General features: G+C 38.3%; 1 protein-coding gene across 6 annotated transcripts in view; it reads right to left on the reverse strand.

Moving 5' to 3' along the window:
* myofl (myoferlin like) overlaps positions 1 to 24,432 on the reverse strand; it is a 50,636-nt gene that overhangs the window by 23,496 nt on the left and 2,708 nt on the right. For 3 of the 6 annotated variants that reach the window (XM_069188921.1, XM_006630287.3, XM_015346397.2), the window contains exons 2-17: positions 24,106 to 24,161; positions 23,520 to 23,611; positions 13,981 to 14,089; positions 13,045 to 13,147; positions 9,963 to 10,126; positions 8,769 to 8,897; positions 7,258 to 7,320; positions 6,555 to 6,605; positions 6,154 to 6,184; positions 5,666 to 5,781; positions 5,057 to 5,183; positions 4,803 to 4,906; positions 3,801 to 3,869; positions 3,562 to 3,605; positions 2,994 to 3,076; positions 1,714 to 1,752 (exon numbers count right to left, since the gene is read on the reverse strand). In XM_069188921.1, coding sequence (XP_069045022.1) covers positions 1,714 to 1,752; positions 2,994 to 3,076; positions 3,562 to 3,605; positions 3,801 to 3,869; positions 4,803 to 4,906; positions 5,057 to 5,183; positions 5,666 to 5,781; positions 6,154 to 6,184; positions 6,555 to 6,605; positions 7,258 to 7,320; positions 8,769 to 8,897; positions 9,963 to 10,126; positions 13,045 to 13,147; positions 13,981 to 14,089; positions 23,520 to 23,611; positions 24,106 to 24,161 — 1,380 coding nt within the window. Of the gene's footprint in view, positions 1 to 1,713; positions 1,753 to 2,993; positions 3,077 to 3,561; positions 3,606 to 3,800; positions 3,870 to 4,802; positions 4,907 to 5,056; positions 5,184 to 5,665; positions 5,782 to 6,153; positions 6,185 to 6,554; positions 6,606 to 7,257; positions 7,321 to 8,768; positions 8,898 to 9,962; positions 10,127 to 12,922; positions 13,008 to 13,044; positions 13,148 to 13,980; positions 14,090 to 23,519; positions 23,612 to 24,105; positions 24,162 to 24,432 lie in introns of those variants that run through there. The other 3 variants (XM_015346400.2, XM_069188920.1, XM_069188922.1) reach the window with 2 other exon arrangements.

Below are 24,432 nucleotides of genomic sequence, written 5' to 3' on the forward strand. Positions count from 1 at the left end.
AGACCCACTTCCAATACTACATTTATTTTTTTTTAATGGATCATCTGCAATAAACAGATCAAGGGGGCACAAATAAAAATATTTTACATTTACAGTTGTTGCACCAAAGTCAAATATTTTCCCTGAAGAAATTAAACCTGGGACTTGAATTTACAGTTTTAAAAGCACATTAATGTCATAAAAAAAAACTGTACATTGCATCTAAATTATTTTTGTTTCTTCCACAGACATTGATGTCTCAAAATCCTGAACCTTGCCCATCAATCTGTAAAGCCTAGAACCTACTACACACAAAATACATGTTCATTCTGCTGAATGCTTGAAATATGTTAAATAAAGCTCCTGTCAAGGGTTAGTGTGTTAAATTGAACCACGGTGATACTACAATAAAAGTAAAAAACATTTAAAAATCAGCATGTACAGAATTGTTTTCTGCATGAATTACACAATGTGTCAAAACTCCCATGAGAAAAGGAGCACATTAGCTAGATCTCATTTGATCAAGCAGACATCCATCACAGAAGACGTTTTCTTCAAACAACTGCACAGACTGCTGCAGGTGAAAGACTTCTTGCTATAAGGAAACGTTCACTGACATTATCATAATGCATTGGCAGTTGTGGATCCAAAAAGCTTACTCTGGTAAGTTAAAAACAAACCACACGCACACAGGCACACAGTATGTAAAACTTTAGGCCAGCAAGAAGGGTCACCTGTAGAACAGCAAGTGCACCACTGTTTTGCCAATTAAGAGCGATTTTAAGAGGTACATTCACTAGCCTAAAGTTTCTACATAGTTCAGAAGAAGTGAAGTCAATGCAATGAAGTTAGGAGTAAGTAAATCAGCCAAGGTTAAATGTTTGCTTAGGCATGAGGTAACCCTTTAAGTGCTGAGGTATTTTGCATGGAAACTAAAATAAATTTAAATTGTGTAGACCATCTGAAAAGGGATCTTAACCTAAAAGGTGTTAAAATACTGTTTTTGTTCCCACCCAGAATGTTTTATTGATATGGTACCTTGAATTATTGGATACAAATCTTATGTTTGGAAAGATATTTACATACATGCGTTCTGTCATGATCTAATGATAAGGTTAAGTTCACTGAGAGAACTAATCCTGAAAATAATGAAAGACAACATGCACCCTTCTCGCCTTGTTTTATTAAAATATACAGACTGTACCTCAGAATTCAAAGGGTTAAAAAATTCAAGATAGTTTCACAGATGTTGATTAGCATTAGTCCTAAACTCACTCGCTTACCTAAAACATCAATAGGTGCCAGCATTCCAGGATTAGTGCTAATTAGGGTCTGTGAAACCACTTGGTTCACTAGCAAAAGCTGAAGAGAAGTGGAATCTACGCAGATCAGAGTTCTATATTTCTCCAGTGCTTAAAACCACTTTGGACATCACAACTAAGGTGCCAATGTTTCCTTTGCAAGGCCCTGTGATATGTTTTTTTCAGGGATACTGTTTCAATTAATTTTCTGTGAAATTACAATCTCAGGTGAATAAATTACAGCCAGTTTTAGTAGGTGCCAATCTTCCAATCAGAATTACACTCACAGATTTAACTACCATATGCCAAAATGCTGGATTTACTCTGGTTGGTTATACTAATGAGCATTGTAGGGCAACTCTTTCTGATACTATGAATAATGAAAGATTTTAGCACTGGATAATACATAAAAGAATTCAACCACAAATTGAACCTTCAGATGCTGGAGAAGCCCCATATCTCGAATGCGACTCTATCCCAAAAAACAAAAAAAAACAAATGCAGTGAACAAACTAATGGAATACATTTGAGGTCCAATTTATAAATCAAATCGACCCCAGGTATTAAACAAATGCACATAATTTAAAAGTTTAACTTTCCTCTATGCAAATGAAGTATTTTTTTCTTGTCCCTTTTTAGGATTTTGCAACTCTGAACTTTCATCTTAAACATACACAAACATTTGGTTATATACTGAAACACTGACATATTACGATCATTATACCTTGTTGATGTCCGTATACGTTAAAAGTGATAAAGCTAACCCTTTCCTTACCACAGCTGTAATTGGTATTTAGAGGACTGATCTGTAATTTGTCAAAACACTGTACTATCTATAGGTTTTTATATACATGCTCATGGCCAGACATTCAACACATTTCTTGTTCAGAATCCAATACATCAGAAATAATTCCAGACAGAGTCCTGTCGGTTTTATAGGTGATTAGTAATCAGATCCATTCTGGGATTTAAGGAATGTCCTACCCTGACAGGGTCAAGAAACAGAGAAGACCACAAAGACTCCAAGCAATCAAAAGCATCAGCAGGCACTGACAAAGTCTACTCAGCAGACTTCTTCAGAATGACAAGTCAACTAAACCAGAGGGCACGAGTGGATGTGCATTTAAAACAGGGAACAGACACTGCTCTGCAAAAACGGTTGTGAGAGTATGGAACAGGCTACCCAGCCCTGTTGAAACTCAGGCCTGGCTTCCTTCAAGAAATGGCTGGATGAGATCCTTTTATCAATTAACTACTAATTTCCACAGGGGTAAGATGAGCCAAATGGCCTCCCCATTTGTGAATGTTATGTTCTTATGGTGTTTGATCTGCAGCAAAGGGGCATCTGTCTTCATATTCACATCATTAGATCGGGATTAAAAAGAAAACCTAAAATTAAAATTAAAAAGTATGCTGCATCCCTGGGACCAGTCCAACTGCTTGGACTGTTCACGATAATATATTACAGACTCCTTAAAACAAAATGTCATTTTCATGCAGACAATTTCACAAAGAAATTCAACAGGACAGGGGTGGGCAGTATTTAATTTCATCACAGGTAAAACAGAAAATATTAAAATTAGTTAAAAAGTAATGTTTTATCTCAAAGTAAACCACCACTGTACCATTATCTATATTCCTGATGCAATCTGATTAGCATTAATCCTTGACTACAAACTTAAACACCGGTTTTCATCTTCAAAGGGACCTTACCTTCAACTTCACCACCAGAGGAAGCTATTTTAGACAGCTGTAAATACGTTGTTCCTACTGTATCATTTCTAGTCAGCCGATCCCTGTGTGAGAGACCAATAATGCGCTTAAAGTTCTGCACACTTAGGAGCAAAGAAAACATGCTAAATCAATAGTTTGTGTAACCCCCTCCTTTATACACTTTGTAAAAATCCCTTACAGATGGAGGTCAGTACTACACTGCCAAAGAAATCCCAGAGACACAGAAAGGCCTGCAAACACAACTAACTATTTCTTCAAGTCTTGAAAGGAAAGCCCGTTTCTTTAAGAAAATTTTGGCTGTGTCCACCTTCACACAATCAGATGGGGAACATCTTGCAGAAAACATTTTCTGTATTTTCAGTCTCGGTTATATGGGCTGGTCTCCTGTTTCCAACTGCCATTGACCTGGCACTGAATTAGAAAGAAGCCCAAAGAGATTTTTGTCAAGTAAGTTTGTTTCTCATTTCCAGTTCTTAGTTCTTAAGCCTAATAGTTAAATAACTTGGTTTCTAAAGAATAAAACTATTTAAGGAAAAACACAACATACCAGTCAAAAACAGTCAATTTGATACGTTCACAAACGGAGGGGAACTGCAATATAAGGAAAAATTTGTATACAACACAAAATTGATTAGATGATTACGGTGATAACAGAACAGTAAAAGCATATGTATTGTCATGCTCTAAAAATGACCTAATAATGTTTTGGTATCGTGCAAGGCTTTTTTAAAGAAATCTGAACCAGCTGCGGTTTTCTGATCACATTTAATAGCATTACACTCTTACCTTGGCCTGCACATTGATCAGCTGGTTCCATTCTGGGTTGGCATTCTTCTCCACAATCTTAGTGCACAGCTACATCAGAAAGAAATACTAAATGTTTCTTTTTTTCATACAATCATTGCAATCAGATAACAGATGCTGACGTGTTTGCTGTGACCAAATTAAACACCTTTATCAACAAAATTGCCAGAACTGTCTTGGAGATGTTAAAAGGTGTTTGAGACCATTATCTATTAGAGCCTCCGTACATGCCTGCTCCAATATGTAACCCTGACCAACTATGTCTCCCAGTTAAGACAGAAAGAACAGACAAGAGACCTACCACCTCTGTTTCACAATATCGGCTCTGCTCTTGTGCCAGAAATCACAAAGCTCTAGTGCTGCTGCAACAGCTTTTCTATGGTTTGAAGGACCTGCATATTCTAAACCTGCAGGTACACTTAAGCAAGGCGGAAAAGCCTGTTTCGCTCGTTAGCAACTTTCCTTGTTTCACATGGCCGCGATCAGTTACATGCCTGGAAGGTATTTTTTTGGCAGAAAGAGCCTAAATAGGGAGCAGCAGGTCCAGAGATCCAGTCGAAGACTCTGACAGCCCTGATACAGCTCCACTGCCATGCTTGCAGAAAACAGCCCACCTTCTCTGCAGCTACCTACTCAGGACTGACTGTGGGGCACCAGGACAAGGCAGAGACACTCCCCGAGCACTACATACATATATAGCTGACCCACACAGCACAGACCCAACTGTCAAAAGGCCAGTCCCCCACTGTAGCAAGTTTTAATACTTCTAACTTGAGTCCCAGGGAGCCACATCTAGTTTGATTTTAATACTGTGAAGTTTGTTATACAAGCAAACAGCCTTGACAACAGTCCCTGGGGAGACAAACACGCACACCAAACAGTAAGCAGCATTTCAGGAAGTGAGTGTACTTAATTAAAATGCTGCAAGAATTGAGGACACAGTTCACACTTTCAGCTGTTGTTTTAGGCTACTACCACACTTACCTTTTTGCCTGCGAAACTGACTTCTACGAAAGGGTCTACCAGGTTCTTCTTGTCACTGTCACCTCCAAACATCTCCTTCACAGACTGGACAAATGCATCATCCACTAAAAGAAACATTTCTTCAGTGAACTGGAGGACTTGATTTAGTTAACAGTACAAAAGCTGTATATGGAGGAAAAACTACAGCTTAATTCTCGAGGCTATTAAAGCTCTTAAAAGCTACATCTGGACATTGTGGTGCCGAGATGGCGTACTCTGTGGGATGTCCTCGGCCCTGAACACCTTCAGGGAGAAAGTGACCCATCGCAGTGTGACGCCAGCGGGCAGCAGCAGGTTGCTTTCAATGTCGTCCTCCTCTTCACTCCTTTCCCTCCTCTCCACCTGGTGAAAATACGATGGTCTTCAGAGAAGGTCCAGGACAATGCAAGACACAGATGAAACACCTGCTGTGGTTCTTTGTATAAAACTGCTTTACTTATACTGACAGATTGTTAAAGTGCAGTGGTCACGGGATCTTCAGAACCCACTTTGCAAGTTGTCATCAGGCCTCATCGCCTCATCAGACCAAGGGTAGAGACACTGATGCTTGAGCAGGAACCTCAGACATGTTACCATTTTAAATGTCTTAAGAGTTCCAGAGTAGTGAAAAAAAAACAAACCGAATAACTAGCATCTAAAAACAGGGGTCCCCAATCCTGATCCTGGAGGGCCAGTGTGTAGGTTTTTAGCCCAGCCGCTGCTCCTAATGACCCAAATTAGCTCATTAGGGGCTTAATTGACCAGTTAAACAGCTGCTCCCAGTGCTGCTGATTCCTCCAGGACCAGGACCGGGGACCCAGAAAGTCCAGACACAGCAGTGTTACCGGAGGCTCGTCTCCAGTCCCGACGATGAACATGCTGACTTTGAGGTACCCCTTGGCTGCCGAGGTGGAATCATCGGGGTCGTTCAGAAGGAGCCACTTCCTCATGACTGCATGTGCTTGGGAAGACCAGGAAACACAGGCTCTACTTACACGTCTCAGAAACAAATCAGAACCGTTCACACAAAACATTTAAGTGTGCAAAACACAGGAAAATAAGCCTGGATTTAATTTTTTAAGTACTGGTGTGGGGATGAAGTCACTGAAAGGATTCTTCATGCTTTATGCCTTGCACGTGTCAAGTGAATAAAAATCAGGTAGCAGCCCAGAAAAGCTGATCAATTACTGTTAAATAATTTTGCGAGTTTTCTGAAAACGGGAATTCTCAGAAATATCTACAAAAGGCAAAAAAAAAAACATTCTTGATACTTCAGTATCAATCTTTGGGTTGCACGAGCTACAGAAATACTTTTACTCAAAATTCAACTTACCAGGTTCATCATAGATATATCCAACATCCAGCTGTGGAGGTAAAGAAAAGTATATCAACTTTCAAGTATAGCCGCCTGTTCAGAAATGCACCTTTTTTCTGAATTCCAGACTATTAACATGAAGAAGAGACACTGAGCAGAAAGAGTTACTTTTATTTGATTTGTGTGTGATTTACTAGGGTACGTCCAGGGTTACAGAAGCAGACCTACAAGTACTGAGATACTCATTAAGCATTTCTTATGCAAGTGTGATGAGGCTTAGACATTGCAAACAATGTTTTCTAAAGGTTCTGTGGCTGTTCCAAGCACTCCATAAAAACATTTAACTTAAATATTAACTGTGTTTTGGAACACATTAAGGAATATATGAAATGCAGTAGATAAAGGAACATATACTGTACCTTAAACTCCCCCATAAGACTGTCTGCTCTCAAGGAATAGGAATTATACACCTAAAAGAAGAGAGCAGCCATGTTATCACAACAAGAGACTGTGTTGAATTATCCTCGCAAGATCTGTACGTGCACTGGCTGAAGCTCTGCTCTGTCCCTGCGGATTCCATGATTTGATCCCAGTTGCTCTCAGCCTCAGAGCCACAGAGCACTGCCCTGCAGAGAGCAGTGAACTCTACTGTACCACAAGACCAACCTCCCATCATATGAGGGCTCTACATGGTCTTGGTTTCTAAGAGGGTTTGTAACTAGCACATGTAACAGGACTCATCAGCCAATACAGTAAGTAAAATGATTGAAAACTAACTCTTGTGTCATGTCTGTTTTTGATATGTTAATTCAATTTCAAACCTGTCTTTAGGGAACCAATTAAGTGAATAATTGTTAGCACTAGATTAAAACCTGTAAAATGGGGGATATTGAAAGGTGGCTTTATAACCAATAGGTTCAAGTTTGTCTACTTTTGGAAACAGATACTGTAAGTCAAATTAAAATGACCACTATGTTATTTCTCTCTGTACCTTTGAGGATATATACAGTATTCACACACACTGTTCAATGTTCTGGTAACAATGCCAAAACTCAATTTGACAACGGAGTATTTGCAAATACCTACATAAGGAAGAGATTTCAACAATCAGGCACAACATACCCGAATGCTGATATCTTCGTCAAAGAGCTCCGATGGCAACATGTTGACATTGTAAAAAAAAATCTGCAAAGGAAGATACAGTCAGTTATGAGATGTAAATGTAACTCTCTAAATATAGTTTATGGAGATTTGTTCAAAACAATACATTTTTGAGCTGCTACAGCCTTTTCAGAAAGGCCTCTTTGGGAAAGTAAGAGGAACATATTACAACTAGGGCAAAGTTCCCAGGTTACACAGCTACTGTGAAAACATGTCAAATTGTGTTAAATGAGATACCAGGAACTTACTGAAGCAGAAAGGAGAACCTGCAAAAAGGTGTCAGGCAGATGGGTAGAGTGGACAGATATGGAGACCAGAGGACAGGCTAGGAGGAAGAAAAGCCAAGTAACTGATGCCGAGGACAGGGTCCAAGAGAGTTAGGAACAAGAAGACGCCCTGTAGAGGGAACAGTACAGCCCCAGTAGAATCCCATCCCAAATCCAGCACAGATTTACACAACTACACACACAGGAGATCTGAACACAGCTATGCTGCTTTAAAAGGAGAAAAGCACTTATGAAAAGCAAATTGCACCAGACTTAAACGAAGATGGAAGTCTGCCCTTTTCAGATTATTACAAATTCCTTTCTGTGGTTTTTTTATTAACAGAAGGCACCTCCTCTCTTAAAAGTGACTCAATACACAGCAGTATTATAGGATTATAGCTTGTGTCAGCAACTGCAGACCTTTAAGATTAGGTCTATTAAGAAAAAAGTGAACCTCCTTCAAGACAATGGTTATTGTGAAGCACAGAAATCTCTTCTGCCTGTGAACAGTAAGTGTAAAAATCAATGCAAAAACTTACCCAAATATAATAATCTAACAAAAACATAAGGAGATATACTAATCCTAATTAAATTAAATGCATTGCATTTAGCCTACAAATGTATTTAACGTAAGTAATGCCTATGTACTGAAGTGGAAATCTAATAAGTAAATTGATTCTTAAAAATGTAGAGAGCTTTGAAAAAAATATATTGGTGCTTTTAGATAATACATTTCAAGGATGTAACTGCTGTGCTACAGTGCGTGCAGAATTTTAGAAAACAGTTCGTCAACAAAGTACACTGTTTAGGTTAGTTTAGAAGACAACGTACCAAAACAATATATGCTGTCTGGGTCATTAGAATTAGCTGAAAGTAACTGATAAGCTTTGAATATCAAATCTAGTTTTTCTTCTCTCGCTCTATGATGTAATCTGTTTTCTCTTAGAGAAAGGGGAAGTTTTAGAAGGGACCAAGTGCTGAACTTTTTTACAGCGCAACGTCTTATAAAAACCCTGTACTGCTTGTAACAAATTGAGTCTCTGGTTGCACTTTGCGAAGTGGCAGCAGGGCTCCCAATATTGCAATATTGAAATAAAGACCTTACTCAGGTGAGAACTCTCTCTTGTGGCTTCCTTGATAGTTATATTTCCATGACAGTACTTAATGTCAGTGGAATTTACGAAGGCAAATATTATATGAAATTACCTCATCAAAGAAAGGATTATTTCCTCTCTTGATCCTTGTTCTGTGCGTCTGACCACAGACATGAACCTTGACAACAGGCTTGATGTTGTTTCCAGGCAACTGACGACCCTCGATGATTCGAACACGGATCTATTGAATAGAGATGGAGATTTCATGAAAAACAAATTTCAGCAGCTTCAGCATATCACCCTGCAACTTACAACTGGCAACCCACTGAAGCTAAGCAGGTGTGATCCTGGCCAGTACCTGAATGGGAGACCTCCTGGGAGAGCTAAGGTTGCTGCATTAAGTGGTGTTAGTGGTGCCAGTAGGGAGCACTCACCCTGCAGTCTGTATGGGTCCTAAGTACCCAGTATAGTGATGGGGAAACTGTACTGTAAAACAGGCGCAACCCTGTTATTAAGATGTAAAACAAAGGTCCTCACTTTCTATGGTTATTAAAAATCCAAGGGTGTCTCTCGAAAAGAGCTCTGCAAGTGTCCTGGCCAAATTTCCCATTGGCTTTTACCAATCATGGCCTCCTCATAAACCCCATCTATGAACTGGCTTCATCACTCTGCTCTCCTCCCCACTGATAGCTGATGTGTGATGAGTCTACTGGAGCACTATGGCTGCTCTTGTATCATCCATGTGGGTGCTGCACACTAGTGGTAGTGGAGGGGAGTCTCCTTTACCTGTAAAGTGCTTTAAGGCTTTGAGTGAAGTGTCCAGAAAAGCTGTATATAAGTGTAAGTATTATTAATATTATTATTATTAATTAAAATAATAATAATATAGCAGACAGACCCACTGCAAGTTAAAACCCAATAGCTATTCCAGCCCTCCAGCTGCTCTAACACATCTTTGTTTTTGCAACACTCCATGCTAATAAGGTCAGAACTATTGACAAACATGGCTTACTTCAGAGCAGTCTCCAAAAGATCAAAATGTTGGATGAATCCTGTGTGCCTAACAGCCCCGGAAATAAATCTTAAGCCACATTAGGTTTGTATGCAAATATAGTTTAAAAAAAAGTCAAAGTATAACTCATTTTATAAATGATTGTACACAATAAAATTGGGAATGCTTATCATCAGTGGAAGGCACATTTAGGGGAATCAGTCCTCCCTCTAAGAGGAAAGAACAAGGGCACACCTCTGGCAGGACGACACCTGAAAACATACCCATGATATTTATAAGCACCGGAGTCCATACCTGGAAATCCTGAGGCTTGTTGGGCAGGGTCCTGTTCCTCTTTCTCCTGCCAGTCCTTTTTTGGAGCTGATTCCCAGGCTGACCAGGAGACAAGGGGTCTCCTGAGAGCCCTCCCTGCCCTCCATCAACATGCTCTTCACCACCCTCCTCCTCACCATCTCCACCTATAGGAAAACACACCTGGTTTTGTTATGGCTTCCCAGAAACAACCTGCAACCATACCCACTGCCAAGCAGTGAATTTGTGTGAGCCCCTCCACCATAAGCAGAACGCTACCAATATTTCAGCACAAACATTGCTCCACCACATACTGTACGCTCACTGCATCGGCTGGTCCGATTAAACTGAAACTGCAATTCAGAAGAAACAAATATCAGTATGTCTATTCTGCACAGTCAGAAAAATTATCGACCTGCTAGAAATGACGTGTGAAGTAAAATTTATTTAAAATGTTATTTTCTTGATTTCAAAACATCAGAAGATATAAACCATTTTCCCTTATCTCTCCGGCCATAACATCTAGGAAATCTAAATGTACAGTATAACTCATTTCCTTTGCCTTAAAAATACAGATCACAGATGAGGAGCATTTTGCAGGTCTTATTTTCTTATTCTTCAAAGCAAGCAGTATGATGTCTCCATAAGCTGAAATACTGAAGATGTATATATTGCATGGAAGACATCAGGATGCAGACAAGCCTCTTAACCACAGGTTCATAGAGTATAATCATTTACTGGTACTGAAAACCTCACAGACTGAGAATCTGTGCCTCCCGATCTGTGCACAGATTCATTCAGAAATTGAGCCATGATTCATTGTTTGTTTTTTTTACTTCTATAACAATAAAGTAAGTTATAACACAGAAAGTGAACTTGACCAGACAACATAGAAAAAAAATAAATATTGTACACAAGAGATGATACTTTCAGAACCAAGGTACAATTAGATAAGATAAGCAATTTTGTGGACACAGAGCAGATAAAATTATCATCAACTGTTTAAAGATTAAAGAAAGCTGCAACATTAACCACATGCTTTAACTGTGGAGCCCAAAGGTCTTCAACCCTGATTTGGGCAATTAAGAGAAACATGGTCCCTGAGGGATGTGAATTACTTATCCTTTTGGTCCCTAATGATCTCTAAATGAACAAATTCCCTGCCTAAATGACCACAATGGATATGCACCAAATCTTTAGGATTTAATGATTTAATAGTATCAAAAAAAAGCTACTGGATTGGACCAGGAAAACCGTTTGAGATCCTTAGAAACAGCAACTTGTTTTTAATAGCACTGAAAAATAAGTGTATGCACAAAAGAGCCTGTTAAAAACAAGAACACTGGTTGCAGGAATGACTCGTCAAACCAGATTCATTGCCCTTTATCAACTCTAAAGCATTATTTTCCTAAACTTAGTTCCTTCCCGAAGAACACTTTACCTTACATAATGCAAAACTACAAAGACAGACAAAAATACCTGATATCTATTCACGATTTCCCCTTAAGTACAATATTTTCCGTTGGATTTAAGGAAGCCGTTTGTAGTTGTACACATAAACAGTACATACAGTACTATACAGCACAAACAAAAGGACAGAATTGGACCACTTATTCAGTCTGTCTAGAACAATGCTGAAGAGTTGACCATCAAGTTCTGTGATGAAGTCTGCTTGTGCATCAAAAATGGAAAAGCACAGAAACACTATTCATGACTAGCAGGAAGCTTGTAAGCTGTTACAGAGGTATGACTGTGTTCTACACATATGCAAATTGGTATTGTTGCACAGCAATATGCATGATTTTCATAAGGCCAGTTTGTGATTTTGCTCCATAAAAAGAAATATCAAAATAACAAAATAAATTCCTCAGTAAAATAGCAGCAGAAATATTAAGCTATCATCAGAGGAAAAATAAACTTCAAAATTCTGAAACATTCACAGTTCCCATAATCCTGGTGATATTTACAATCCCATCCTATATAAATACACAATCCTATATTTGCAAAAGAAATAGGGAGTGTCTATTTATTTATGTTTATGTCTTTATGCAAACAAGTAAGTGTACATACAGTATAGCCAGGGGGAATGACGAGCTGCAGAACCGGTTTGAAACACCTACAGTGTGTTCAGGATCTCATTTAGACACACAAGTACTGGAAATACGTTTTATCAAGTTGACGTGACGCAAGTGCAATATTGAAGACCAAGCGGTTAATCAGAACTGTAGGTGAGCAAAGAACTTGGGGGGGGGGGGGGGGGAGGGGTGAATAAGTAGTTATCGCAAATAAACAAGCCTTGTCGGAAAGCAACCTGCATCCTCTCTTTTATACAGCGCTATTCATGTTATTTATTCCATAGCAGCGACGTTTGTGTATTCTGTTTCCCAAAACCAATGCAGGCAAGAAGGACCTCTTAGAATATTAATCACTGTAGACACTGACTGCAAATTCCTCAGCGATGCAATCCTGCATGATTCCTATTTAAATTATGCATGTTTCAGGGCATGTATCGGAGAAATTGAGTGATATATTTCGCACTGCAGACAACAGGCTAACAACTAAAAAACATAAAATTATTAAAAATTCGTGATCAATTTGTTCATTTATTTGACATCAGTAAATGGTCGTAGAATGGATTCAGAAGACCTTAAACTTTATGCAATTTACTAAAACACACGACGTCAATAGATTTCAGTCGGAAAAACGTGGGCTAAATTAAAAGAGAAGTTGAAGTAAACTTCGTGTATACTAATTTAAGCATTTGTCATTGAAACTAAAACGGTAACCACCTCATGGGCACACCTAATTTTACTTACTAATTATTGCCGAAGCAGAAAACAGCCTAATTGTACAGTACCTCAGTACAGGCACAGGCGTTGTACATGAAACGTTACTGCGCTTGCTACCCAATGATAATTATCCGTAGACATCACTTTCATGAAATAGAGAACGACATAACCTACCCCTTCTCTCCTTGCCTGGTACACCGCCCTGCGAATCTTCCATTGTCACTCAGGAAGAAAACCCAGACTACTGAAACTCAAGTTACATTTCAAAATATGCAGACCAGCTTGTTTCATCTTACCGGTGTCTCCTCCACCTGCTACCTCTCCGCCGTCTGTTTGAACATTGGGATTGGAAGGGGCGGTGGCCGGAGGTTCGTATCCAATTGTCAAATTAATCGTTGCCTAAAATCAGAGAAGGCTATTTCAATTAATTCATTATTTTAATTAAAAACATCTATCGAACTATCATTATTCCATTATTTTCCTTAATTCACAACGATGTATTAATAAAATGCGCTATACCGTAAATCCCACATTTGCCTAATCTTTTTGAGAGAATGAAAACATTTGTTTGTTTTTTTACATAACGAGAATGGACACACGAAATATAATACTAAACAATTATATTTTTATATTGATGATGATGACACAGAAAACATCCTCCGCGCACTGCAGAACCTGACAGAACGGGTAAAATTAAAAAAAATGTGATTTGTTATTCTGTTAAATATAAATATTGCATCTTGTTGGCAACAGACACACGTTTAACAACTTTGGTTTTTTGAAGAGGTGCTGGTGGAATAAAAATGTTTATATCTCCTGTGTGTATTCACTAAATATGGAGACAGAGTGGTACAGTACTTTATATGGAGTAAATCCACCTGTGGCTATACTCACTGTCCTCAACTTACAGCTTTGAATTCTCACAGCTCTTGAATACTGTGCATGTTCCTATTTATCTTGTGTCTAAATTAAAAATTTAGACATTTGCAATACTATATCAAATAGGAGGTAATTAACTCTACAAACCCAGACAAATATATAGTATTTTTACACAAGATAATGGTCTCAAATTTCCATTTTCTTTAATGGGGGCAGATGGGAGTCAATTGCAGGACAATTGTGTACAAACATATGAAACTTTACTTTTATATACTTTATTGCATCTTCCCAAGTACCATGCTTTAAAATAATGGCATGCTTTACCATCAGAAAAGAAGGAAAGATTAACTTACACCAATGTCTTGATTCTTTTCATTGAGAAGAGGCAAATTCTTCAATGGGAGGGACTTGACCTGACCAGTTGCCAAGTCTTTTAGAGAAACTTTCGCAGAGCCAATAAGCCTATAAAAAGAGGATTTTAGAATTATTTGAACTGTACATCACGCATTTCATTGCAATGTTATTTATTACGTTACTGGATCATTTATCAAAGATGGTAACATGAAGCCATGAGGAAAAGGACACTGGGTCATCTCCTGGCACCTACTTTGATCAAAGTTTGAGGCCAGTCAAGTAAAGAACAAAGCTGCAAAAACTGAGGCAGATCTGTGCAGAGCAGTGGAAGCATTAGCTGGAGTGTGCTTTTCCTCCCAGGAATTATTTTAAAAGCTGCTCTCTGCACACCCTCTCTTTCTAAAATTTAAACCATGTCAGACACTGCTGTGCAAGTGAATGGCAATAACAAACACACTGTTATACACCTGAGAAGGAAAGAGTACACCTCACATGATACAGCCATATTCCATCTTTTACAATTTCAAACACCAACAGTAAGGATACTGGTCTTTAATATTGAGACATTATTGGAAAATACCAGTTTATTTTTTTTTTTCTGCCTGCTTTTTGATTTAGAATATCGTTTGCTTTGGACACCAAAGTCCAGTGAATGCTGGATACAAGTGAAGTTGGCACAGGTTCATTTTCTAATCAAATCTGTAACATATCTGTGTCACATGGGGGACTACTTATAATAATCACTAGCTGGAGCAAAACACCTCAGGCAACGTGTTCAAAATAATCTGATCAACAATTGAATCTGCCTTCTGGTAGAAAAGTAGAGGGAAAGGTAACTAAGTTTTTGACTGCCTGTCATTTGGAGAATTGGGAAAGGAGCACTAAAACACACAAATTGCCTGTTTCCCAGAAAGTCAGCAGACATCCTCTCTTCACTGGTTGTGCCTTCCCGGTCCTAATACTGTCAGTGTCCATTCCAGTCAGGCAAAAGGTTCGGTTGCTATTTAAATAATTAAACTAATAATGTGATTGTTTAACGTGTTTCTCCTGTTTTATGATGTTTTTGCTCCTAAAAAAGCTGCAGATTTTCAGGTTCATCACCAATATTTTAGATAAATATCACATAGTTTACAAGCTTGCTGGCACAGGTAACACTTTAAAAAAAACTTATAATTAGCAGATTCGTTATGTGTAATTAAGAGCTCAAATGCAGAAAAAACTAGCTGACACTAAGGTCACCAGGATCTTGTCTTGGCCTTACAGGTAGACTGCAGATGTTTCTGTTCCGTGCACTTTAATCCGAACCACAGCAAAGGCAGTTTTAGTAAAGTCAATCTCTCTGCACACCTTACTTCTCCCTTCACTTGCAAATACACAGAGTGTGTCCTGGCAACCTAGACTGCCTTGTTTAAGAGGAACAAGCCGATGACTCATTTTACTTTCCAGCAGAGCCACAGCCCTGGATATGTCCTGCCCTTAACGCTCAGAGCACATGAAAATCATCCTCACATGCTGTCCTGCTGTTATTCCTAGTGGGAGTGGCTGGAAGTCATTCTGTTAGATTTCCGGATTGTTCTGTTAAGAGTTCAGGGTAGATTAACGCACGATCACCAGAGTGTTTTAGGCACACACTCTTAAGAAGTATTACATCCCCACTGACGACCTGAATTCCATGGAAATGTCTGTATTATACAAGTTCTGTTGAACTGTCCTTTTAACAAAATACTTTTTCCCAGCAGTTTCACTGCCATCCATTCTGATATTTGTTGTGCATTATGCAGTCTGCACTTGTGATCTGCCTTCTTCAGCTCGGTCCATGAATGTTCTACCAGAAACGGATGGCCAATCAAGAAGAAGGATCTCCATATCATCATTTACCATTTGGTTCAATTTAGACTTTGCAGTGTATTGTTATCCTGTTGTGAAGTCCATATGTGACTTGAGCGTTTGGACAAGAGTCACCAGGGATTGACTATGATGTCCTGGTAAATTTTGCATTCACTCTATTCCAAATTTTGGGGTCAGTCCAGTTCTAACCTGAAGCAGAAGATGCAAAACAAGACTAAAACGTAGAAGGAGTGGCATCTTAAGTGACAGCATATATTTTCAACATATCTACAATACGAATGCATTTGACTATAGTAATATACAGTATTAGTTTTTGATATAGTCAATATAGTGTCATGCATTTATATTACAAAATCTTGACTTACACCTGCATTGTTTCCAGCTGAAATCAACTTTTAGTTACCATTTGTTAAGGGATGTTCATCCTGCTGTATGACTGAAAAGGTAAACCATACCTTTGTTTTCTATACACAGTCTGTCCTATTCATTTCATATTTACACAGAATTAATTCAAGTATGTTGGGTGGTATTACCAAAAATTACTTTATAACAAATATTTAAATACAGTGTTTTTTTACAGTACAATCAAAACTTAATTCATAAATACATTTGGTGACTTGAATCAGACAAGTCTGAATATCTTTATTTGAAAAAAACTCTTTGAATAATAGTTGCACTGTCCCTATATACTGCTGACACAAAACTTGAATATTGAATATCCTCTCTTTTAATGACACCTTACATGCCTATGGGATTCATCTCTAATATTAAAAATAAGATAATTATATATAATTCTTATAATAACAATTAATCTATATTTTCTATAAGAAATTTTAAATGTTTGAACATTTTTATCAAGGGCCAGAGCTATTCAGAGCTGTTGTTTAATATGCAGTATAAAAAAGCACAACAATTGCTTAACATTATAATACATTTCAGATCAGAAAGGAAAAGTCATCAGCACACAGGGGTTTTGCTGGAGAACGTCACTATGTCACGGTATTTAATGTCTCCCTTAAAAATAAAAAGTTATTTCCAAAATAAGTTAGGGGTAAAAAAATTACTCTTTACAGTTCTCTCTTCGCAGTTAATTTATTTTTTAAACAAAGTTCACAATAATCCACTATGCAATGTAGAGCAAATGGTGAGGCCTCAGAGTTTGGCTCTAACTACAGGCTGGAACACCACCTGGCAGCTCAAACACATAATCCACACAAGATCCAAACCCTGCACACAAGCAGAGCAGCCTTCTGGCCCAGAGGAGCAAATTGTAATTAGATAGGGGGTGTGTCCTCACTGTAACAGTTACCTCACTGCTACAGGGGCAGAAAAGCACTGTTCATACTTTTCTGAGACTATGAAAAGGAAGATACACTTGACATCTTTGCAATCAGCTCTGATGCAGCTTTTGTAATGTACAGAAAGGCCAAAAGTAAAAAAAAACAAAACAAAATTAAACAGGCTTATTTTTCCCCAGTGTTGACATACTGATTATTAATAACACATAAACAGACTTCCACAAGTTCAATTAAATCTGAAACAACCACTCTCTAGAGGGTATGCTAGAAGACTCAAATTAACAGGAGCAAAAGGTAGAAACACACAGTCCAAAGACCATGGTCATCACAGACAAAGCCATCTGGATTTCTTGGACTACAGCTTTATTTATGATCTGCAGACTTAAACCTGAAATATGTTTCCATTTTCACACAGAGAGTCATTTATCTCACCACTCTTTAGTCAGCTACACACCCTCGAATGTTATAAAAAAATGACATATTCATGAACAGAAATCAGATAGGACAAGAAATAATACTGTTTTGAAACTTAATTTGTTTTTAGCTGTACACTCCAAGGGGTTCAGAGCACTTTTTATATGCAAAAAATAACTGTTCATGAACATGAAAACAGAAATACCAGAAATAAATCTCTGTGTACCTTTTACCTGTAAGAAAATGCTCATATTTAGTTAGTATATTGCAGTGTAATAACAACATTCATTTGTCAAAGTCCCATTTATGTTGAGAATTTACTGAAATATTGAACTGACTGTAAAGCTGCCCATTTTGATGCAAAAATAGTTCTCTGCAAAATAAGTTCCTACTTTTTCCAAAATGTAAAAGAAAAAGTTAAAATGAGAAGGGAAATTCTCAAATTTCTTGACATCTAATATACCAAACTCATAGCCAGTAGTTTCTGCTCATAAATGATAAAGAGGTGACTTTTGGATTATCACCGAGTTCCAGCCTCAGTAATGAGTGAATCAGACACTTGCTCAATAACCACATTGTTCTCCCGTTGTCTTCATAAATGCACATGATTATTGTACAATAATTCACTTCTTGGTCCTAACAACCATGAGTCTTCCCATATTTCCCCTCCTACACAGACGTTTTGAGTCAGTCCATTCTGAGTGGGCAGAGACACAGGTGGAAACTCATCAAAGTCTGATGCCCTCCTGCTGTCTGGCTAAGACACCCTAACAGCTTATAATGTTAATGTAACCTAAAGCCCTGGATTCATTACCACAGAACCTCTGAATCTCATCTAACAGTCTCTGCATAATGCACCGTGTATAATTTTATTTTCGAGTAAGATAAATCGCATTAAAAAAAATCACGAGCTTCCTGAGTGACTCAACCTGTAAAGGCTTGAGCTCTCCGGTCACGGGTTCGAGTCTGGGTCATTTCGCTAGCTGACTGTGACTGGGGTCGTCACAGAGTAGGGGAGTATTAGTTGGTCATGGCTCTCCTGGCAATGCCAGAACCTCCCGGGCCTTGCGGGCTTGCGGTGCTGTCGGGTGTGGTACTGGCCTTTCTTCCAGCTGGTGCTGAAACTCGATCGCGGAGGTGTGCTGACATGCTGAAGGACCAATGACTGGAAGGAGGGCTGGTAGGAGGAGCCCGCAAGCACTTCTTCAATCTGCCTTGTGTGAGTTTGCACGGGACATAAAGGCAGCTGCAAGCTGAGACATGAAAAACACACCACTGGCTATTCCACTATTCGGATGTGTATAACAAAAAAACAGCCAAAAGTGCTTAAACAAATCTGACAAAAAATATGACAGCTTTTCTTTTGTAGGATTTGTGTTCCCTCTATATTTTTGGAAGAGGGACGTTTAGTTATTTAAGCAGTAACGTGCACAGCAGGAAATGCCAAGCCGATGTTATTTCCTGGCTTTATTTTACAGTTTCTAATCAAGGCCTCACAGGCATATGAGGGCACATATTATTGACTGCAGGTTAGAGTTAACACAACCCATATGCAAAGATATGGAGACACAGAGCTGGGGTTAGACACATACTTCAGCTATACATTAGATGTACTGTATAGACACACAACTATACGTTACACAGCTGGCCCTGTAGTTTCATAGACCTTTTTATTCTCTATATTTTTGTTGTTTATTCTCTGTATTAGGTAATTAGGAGAGTTCATGCTGCATACTTGCAGGGATTCTCCCATCTTCAGGACATGGAACCCAGTGCAGCCGGCACATGATCCACAGGCAGCTGTTCTGTTAGAACTTTACCCAGAACCTATTATTAAGGTATATTCACTGCTGCCTTTCTTTATCAGGATTTTATTGTTGGGTGTAAAAGTAAACATTCAATATTAAGGAATAAAAGCCTCTATAAATAAATGCTTTAGTGTGATTTCAGGTATGAGCAACTCTTATGTTCCTATATTCTCATTTTTTTGTCTTGGTTTAATTCCTCACACTACAGTTTAGCAAATAAAGATCTCCATCCTGGTTGTGCGATTTATAGAGGGACATTTCAAATCATCCATAAGTGGATTTGATAGAATAATTTTAGTTCCCTTTCGGAGAACGGGGGGAGAATCTGACAACCTCTCAGGTTCTTTAGAATAACTGTTAGACTGCTGAGTGGATGCATGAGTCACCAGGCTCCTAATGAAGCATGTTATTTCCTTTGTTGAAATAAGTTGTTAAAACGGGAGATGTCAAAAAATTCCCAGCAGCACTAAGCTTACATTCTCAAACATAAATGCGTTTTGCAGTCTCCCTACTGGTATTCATCAAGAAAAAGACTTCACTCCTCATTTAACAACCAAGACTACATTCCTCGGAGTACTGATATATTACATCATTACTGCTCCCCCTCACGGTTTACAAATTCCACATCTCGTTTTTGGTACCACTGTCACAGTCAACAGCACAACCAATACCCCACTGCTTAAGAACAAGCTTAGATCTTAAGCTTTACCCTTCTCAGACCGGTCACTCCAAGGCTGCCACCCACTGCCTGTGTTTAAAGCAGCTGAGATGTGACTCACACTCGCATCATCTACATACTGCCCACGGCACACTGTTCTATTTACACAGGGCAGAACCCACAGGCAACAGGAGGGAAATGACAGATGTGCAAGTGTGCAAAGCTAACTAAGCAAAGACTTCCCCTTCGCTTCCTTCTGGAGTCTCTCTCTCATAAAGGGGTTTAGAAAAGTCACTTATTAGAACAATAAGGTACGAAGAATTGAAAAAAAAACGCATGTTGTTAAATCATTCTTGCAGTCCAGTTAAAAGTTCTGGTGTGTCTATTTCCTTTTGCTAGAAGAGTGCATGATGATGTATTTATCACCTGATTGGAACCCATGCAGATAAATAATAGGTACTGTACAGTATATACAGTGTGGGAAAAAGATTCCAGACCACCAAAAAAGAGCTAACATTGTACCTTCATGTACAGGGTGGTCAATTGTGACATTAAATAGCTGCTATTACCAAACATAGCTATTTGGTAGCTATGCTGCACTTCTTAACTTAAAGCTCTCTGCTTGTGTGAAATCAACATGCAACTAATGTTACTTTTTTTTTTTAGTCACATTGAAAGCCATTACTAGTCTACAGGAAGGATGGATCCAATTTTCTCTTTTATTCCTTCCTTCACAGCCACCACTGGAAAAAACAAGACGAACAATTCTTTTAACTGTGACTTTCAAGACCGAGAAGTTTAAGTTTAATATTATTCAGAAAATCTATCCTTGCATTCGGCAGAACATATATTTGTTGGCTGAAGGCAACAGTGCTACATTGCTGGCGTGACTCATTGAAAAAGAACCCCTCAGACATTGTTTTGCAACAAGTCTACAGAGGCGTGCCCAAACTTCACTTTTTACAGCTGTTGCTAGGTTACAAACTATCCAGGGATCTTGGAAAAAAGTCTGAAATTATGGTCATTTTCCTCCTACAGTCAGACAGGATGCCTTACTGTTCCTAAATGGAAAATTCATTAGCTCTTATGTTTCCTCTTAAAACAGAGAAATGAAAAAGGAAGCCTGTATCTGCTTCTTTTGTCTACAGAGATCAAAAACGTTAAAAACGATGTAACCATGAGCCTAGATTCCCTGAAAATGGCTTTTCCTAAAACAGCACTCCAGCAAAGTAAAAAAACAACAACAAAGATGAGATCTACATCTTTGACAGAAACAAAGGGATTTCTAAACTATGGTTATATTTTCTTGTTCATGAGAATTTTACACTAAGGTAGAAAACCTGGAGAGTCATTTTTTAACTTCTAGTTATGTTTTCAAAACATCTCATTATCCACACTGAACAAAATACCCGCTGGATATTTTCTTTATGAACCCATACAGAATGGAAAAAACTACAAGGAAACCCAGGGAGCACAGTCACAGTTTCCAGATTGATACCATATGCTTTTTATGAGGAGACTAAAATATCCAAGAACAAAAGTGCAGCGGTGTGTGTCTTAAATAGGAGATGCCTACAACATATAATTTAAGAGATTTCACCAGTAATCAAAATTGCTGGTAAGCATAGAAAACAAAATTGTCCTTTTGGAAACACAATCAAGTACTGTAATCTCTGTCATAGAGTGAGGTTTGATTTTGCGTTTGTAAGCAGGAAATAAAAATCTGAAACAGAATCTATTTTTCTTTTAGAAATGCATACACTTAATTTCCACTTTTCCAATTTCCAGCCTTTAAGACAGCTAAGCACCATTAATACAAGATATCAGGACATTTGAACAAGTCTGTTTATGTTTAACATTACCTAAGTTTTCCAAAGAATGTGTATAACATACCATATGTCTAAACTGAAAACTAATCTCTACTTTTTAAAACATCTTTTTGTCCTTTGTAAAAATATGTGAGTATACTGAATGCAGATGGGAAAGGGATTTCCTATTTTTACTCATACATACACCTACTGTATGGAAGTAGGACTGTAAAATAATTTAGTTGTGTATTTACAATTTACTTACTCTATTTGAGTAGCGTGCAGGCACAGCTATAAAAATATGTTATCTTTTGCAATACTTTCATGGAAATATTTACTTAACCTTTTTTGTTCTCCACACTCTGTCATCAGCAATGAAAGTCTATTAATTAAGTGCAAATTGATATTCTGTAAGATTAGGCTTGAATTAAAAAAAAAAACACTTTTCCCCAGAAAACAAAACATTCCATTTAAGGAGGCGCTTTTGTAAACCATCACAAAACTTCCCCAGCTCCTATTTATTTGGATCTTCATTTTTATTCCAAGTAATTAAGGAAGAAATACAACACTGATGTTTCCTAAAACATCCCGCAATTACACTATTACTAGCTTTTCAGATTTTCTAAAAAGAGGTCAACATGCATTAAGTCATTTTTAACAGTGAGCAATTTAACAACCATTCCCCGATCTTATAGAAGGCCTTTCACTCAGTTTTCTGCAGAGCTTCCCAGACATTGCCGAACAGGTCACAACACAGCACCACAGGGTGTGGAAATAGCAGAGGACAACAATACAGTCTCTAATAAAGACACACCTGTAGTGTCATGGGCGGCATTCCCTTAGGTTTCTCCAATGTCCAACTAATAGTTCAGTGATAAGCCACTACCAATACACACCACCCTTAATACCGTATACCGTATCTTTTACTCTATAATAATATGGCAATGGAAATAATTGCACTCCTGAAAGCTATGGTACATGTGTATTGTGCTAACTTACTATTAAAATTATTTCTTCTCATGAAATGAGAATTTTAATGTCATCTTTCCTGGAGATATTCCTGTGGCAGGTTGTTTGAAAGAACCTCAAGCCTTTTGTATCCGGTAATGCCACACAGTTCACGCTCTTAACAGCACTAAATGAAAGAAGAGCCACACAAGCATGTTTCCTCATCCCCCGAATATCGCTTTTGACATTCCTCAAACACAGCTATCAACCAATACCCCCTTGTCTCTGTGATGGCGATTGACCTCCACTGTACTGCTGACTCTTCATTACAAAAGCAAACACCTCCAGGTATCTGCAAAGAGCTGATTATTCTTCAATAGCAGAACAGGCACAGACAGGAATTTTAACAACTGGCTTAACCCAAAAAAATCTCAAGTGGCCTTTCAAAAGACAAAAGGGCAAGGCCTTTGCTATTGCTATAAAACTGAAACCCCAGAACACTCACTTGTCTGTTTAACGAGATTATTTGCTTGACAGATGTGTTTTTGAAGGGTTACATACTGTACAAAAGCAAAGTGCAACAATACTTGCAATTCTTGTTGATTATTGCTTATAATTAAGGTCTTTTTTATCAGTCAAGTACTTACTGTTAGAACAGCAGATTTAATGAAGGTGCCTCCCTTTTGTTTGGTCTAGTCACTACATTGAACTTTTGACAGAAAATATGCAAATTAAATCACATTTGAAGGTACATACTTATTTTGACCAATGGTTTCATAATCCTTGACAATGACTTCAATAAATGAAGAGGAATCCAGAGGGGTTGCCTTTAAATCAAACTCAAGGACCTAGAATTAGAAAGGAAATTAGTGTTAGTTTCTCTGTTGTAAAACAGCATTTCTGTCCTAGTGGCAAAGTCATTAATTTAAAGACGATTCCAAAAAAGGGAAAACTGGGCAGAGTGTCAAATCCAATGGGTACATCGTTGATCCATAACCGTTCAGCATCACAGGCTTTGCAGATCTGCACTGATCACCGTATAAAAGCGATTTACTACAAAAATATCAAAACTGTAAAATCAAGTTCACAAGACGAAAGTTTTGATTACTAAGTCAACTTTCTCTCGAGAAAGTATTCAAATTCAGGTGCTTGCTGCAACTTCCTTTCATAGGTACAAGATAAACAGTACTGACCTCCACATTCTAAAGAACAAAGCGGTCCCTGGCTTCTCTCCCACTAGCAGTGATTTACTGTACCAATGTAAAGATCCCTGCAATTTCAGACTTGGCAAATATTGGAACAGGGGGTACAAGGAACACAGATATAAAAACAAATGCCTTACTTCATTCCAAACAGGATTGGTTTCACTGTTTATGGATTTGGTTTTCTTCTTCTCGGCTGAAAAAAAAAAGTTTTAATCTGAGTATCTCATAGTAGGAGAGCGATTGTAAACAAAGCTATTTGAACACTTTTCTGTCCCATAGGCCTTTCAGGGACTCCCTAATGTCAAAAGGGTTATAATTTTCTGTACCGCTGCGGCCTGGGGAAGAGTGATGAACGTGACCCTCAACGAAAAACAAAGGTCATGCGAGATCAACTTTGTCACGATTTACCCCAAGGGCGTCAGTTCTACTTTTTTCAGGTTCCATTGTTGTCACACACGGAACTT

This window comes from Lepisosteus oculatus, chromosome 4 (genome assembly GCF_040954835.1).
Source record: "Lepisosteus oculatus isolate fLepOcu1 chromosome 4, fLepOcu1.hap2, whole genome shotgun sequence".
Taxonomy (NCBI): domain Eukaryota; kingdom Metazoa; phylum Chordata; class Actinopteri; order Semionotiformes; family Lepisosteidae; genus Lepisosteus; species Lepisosteus oculatus.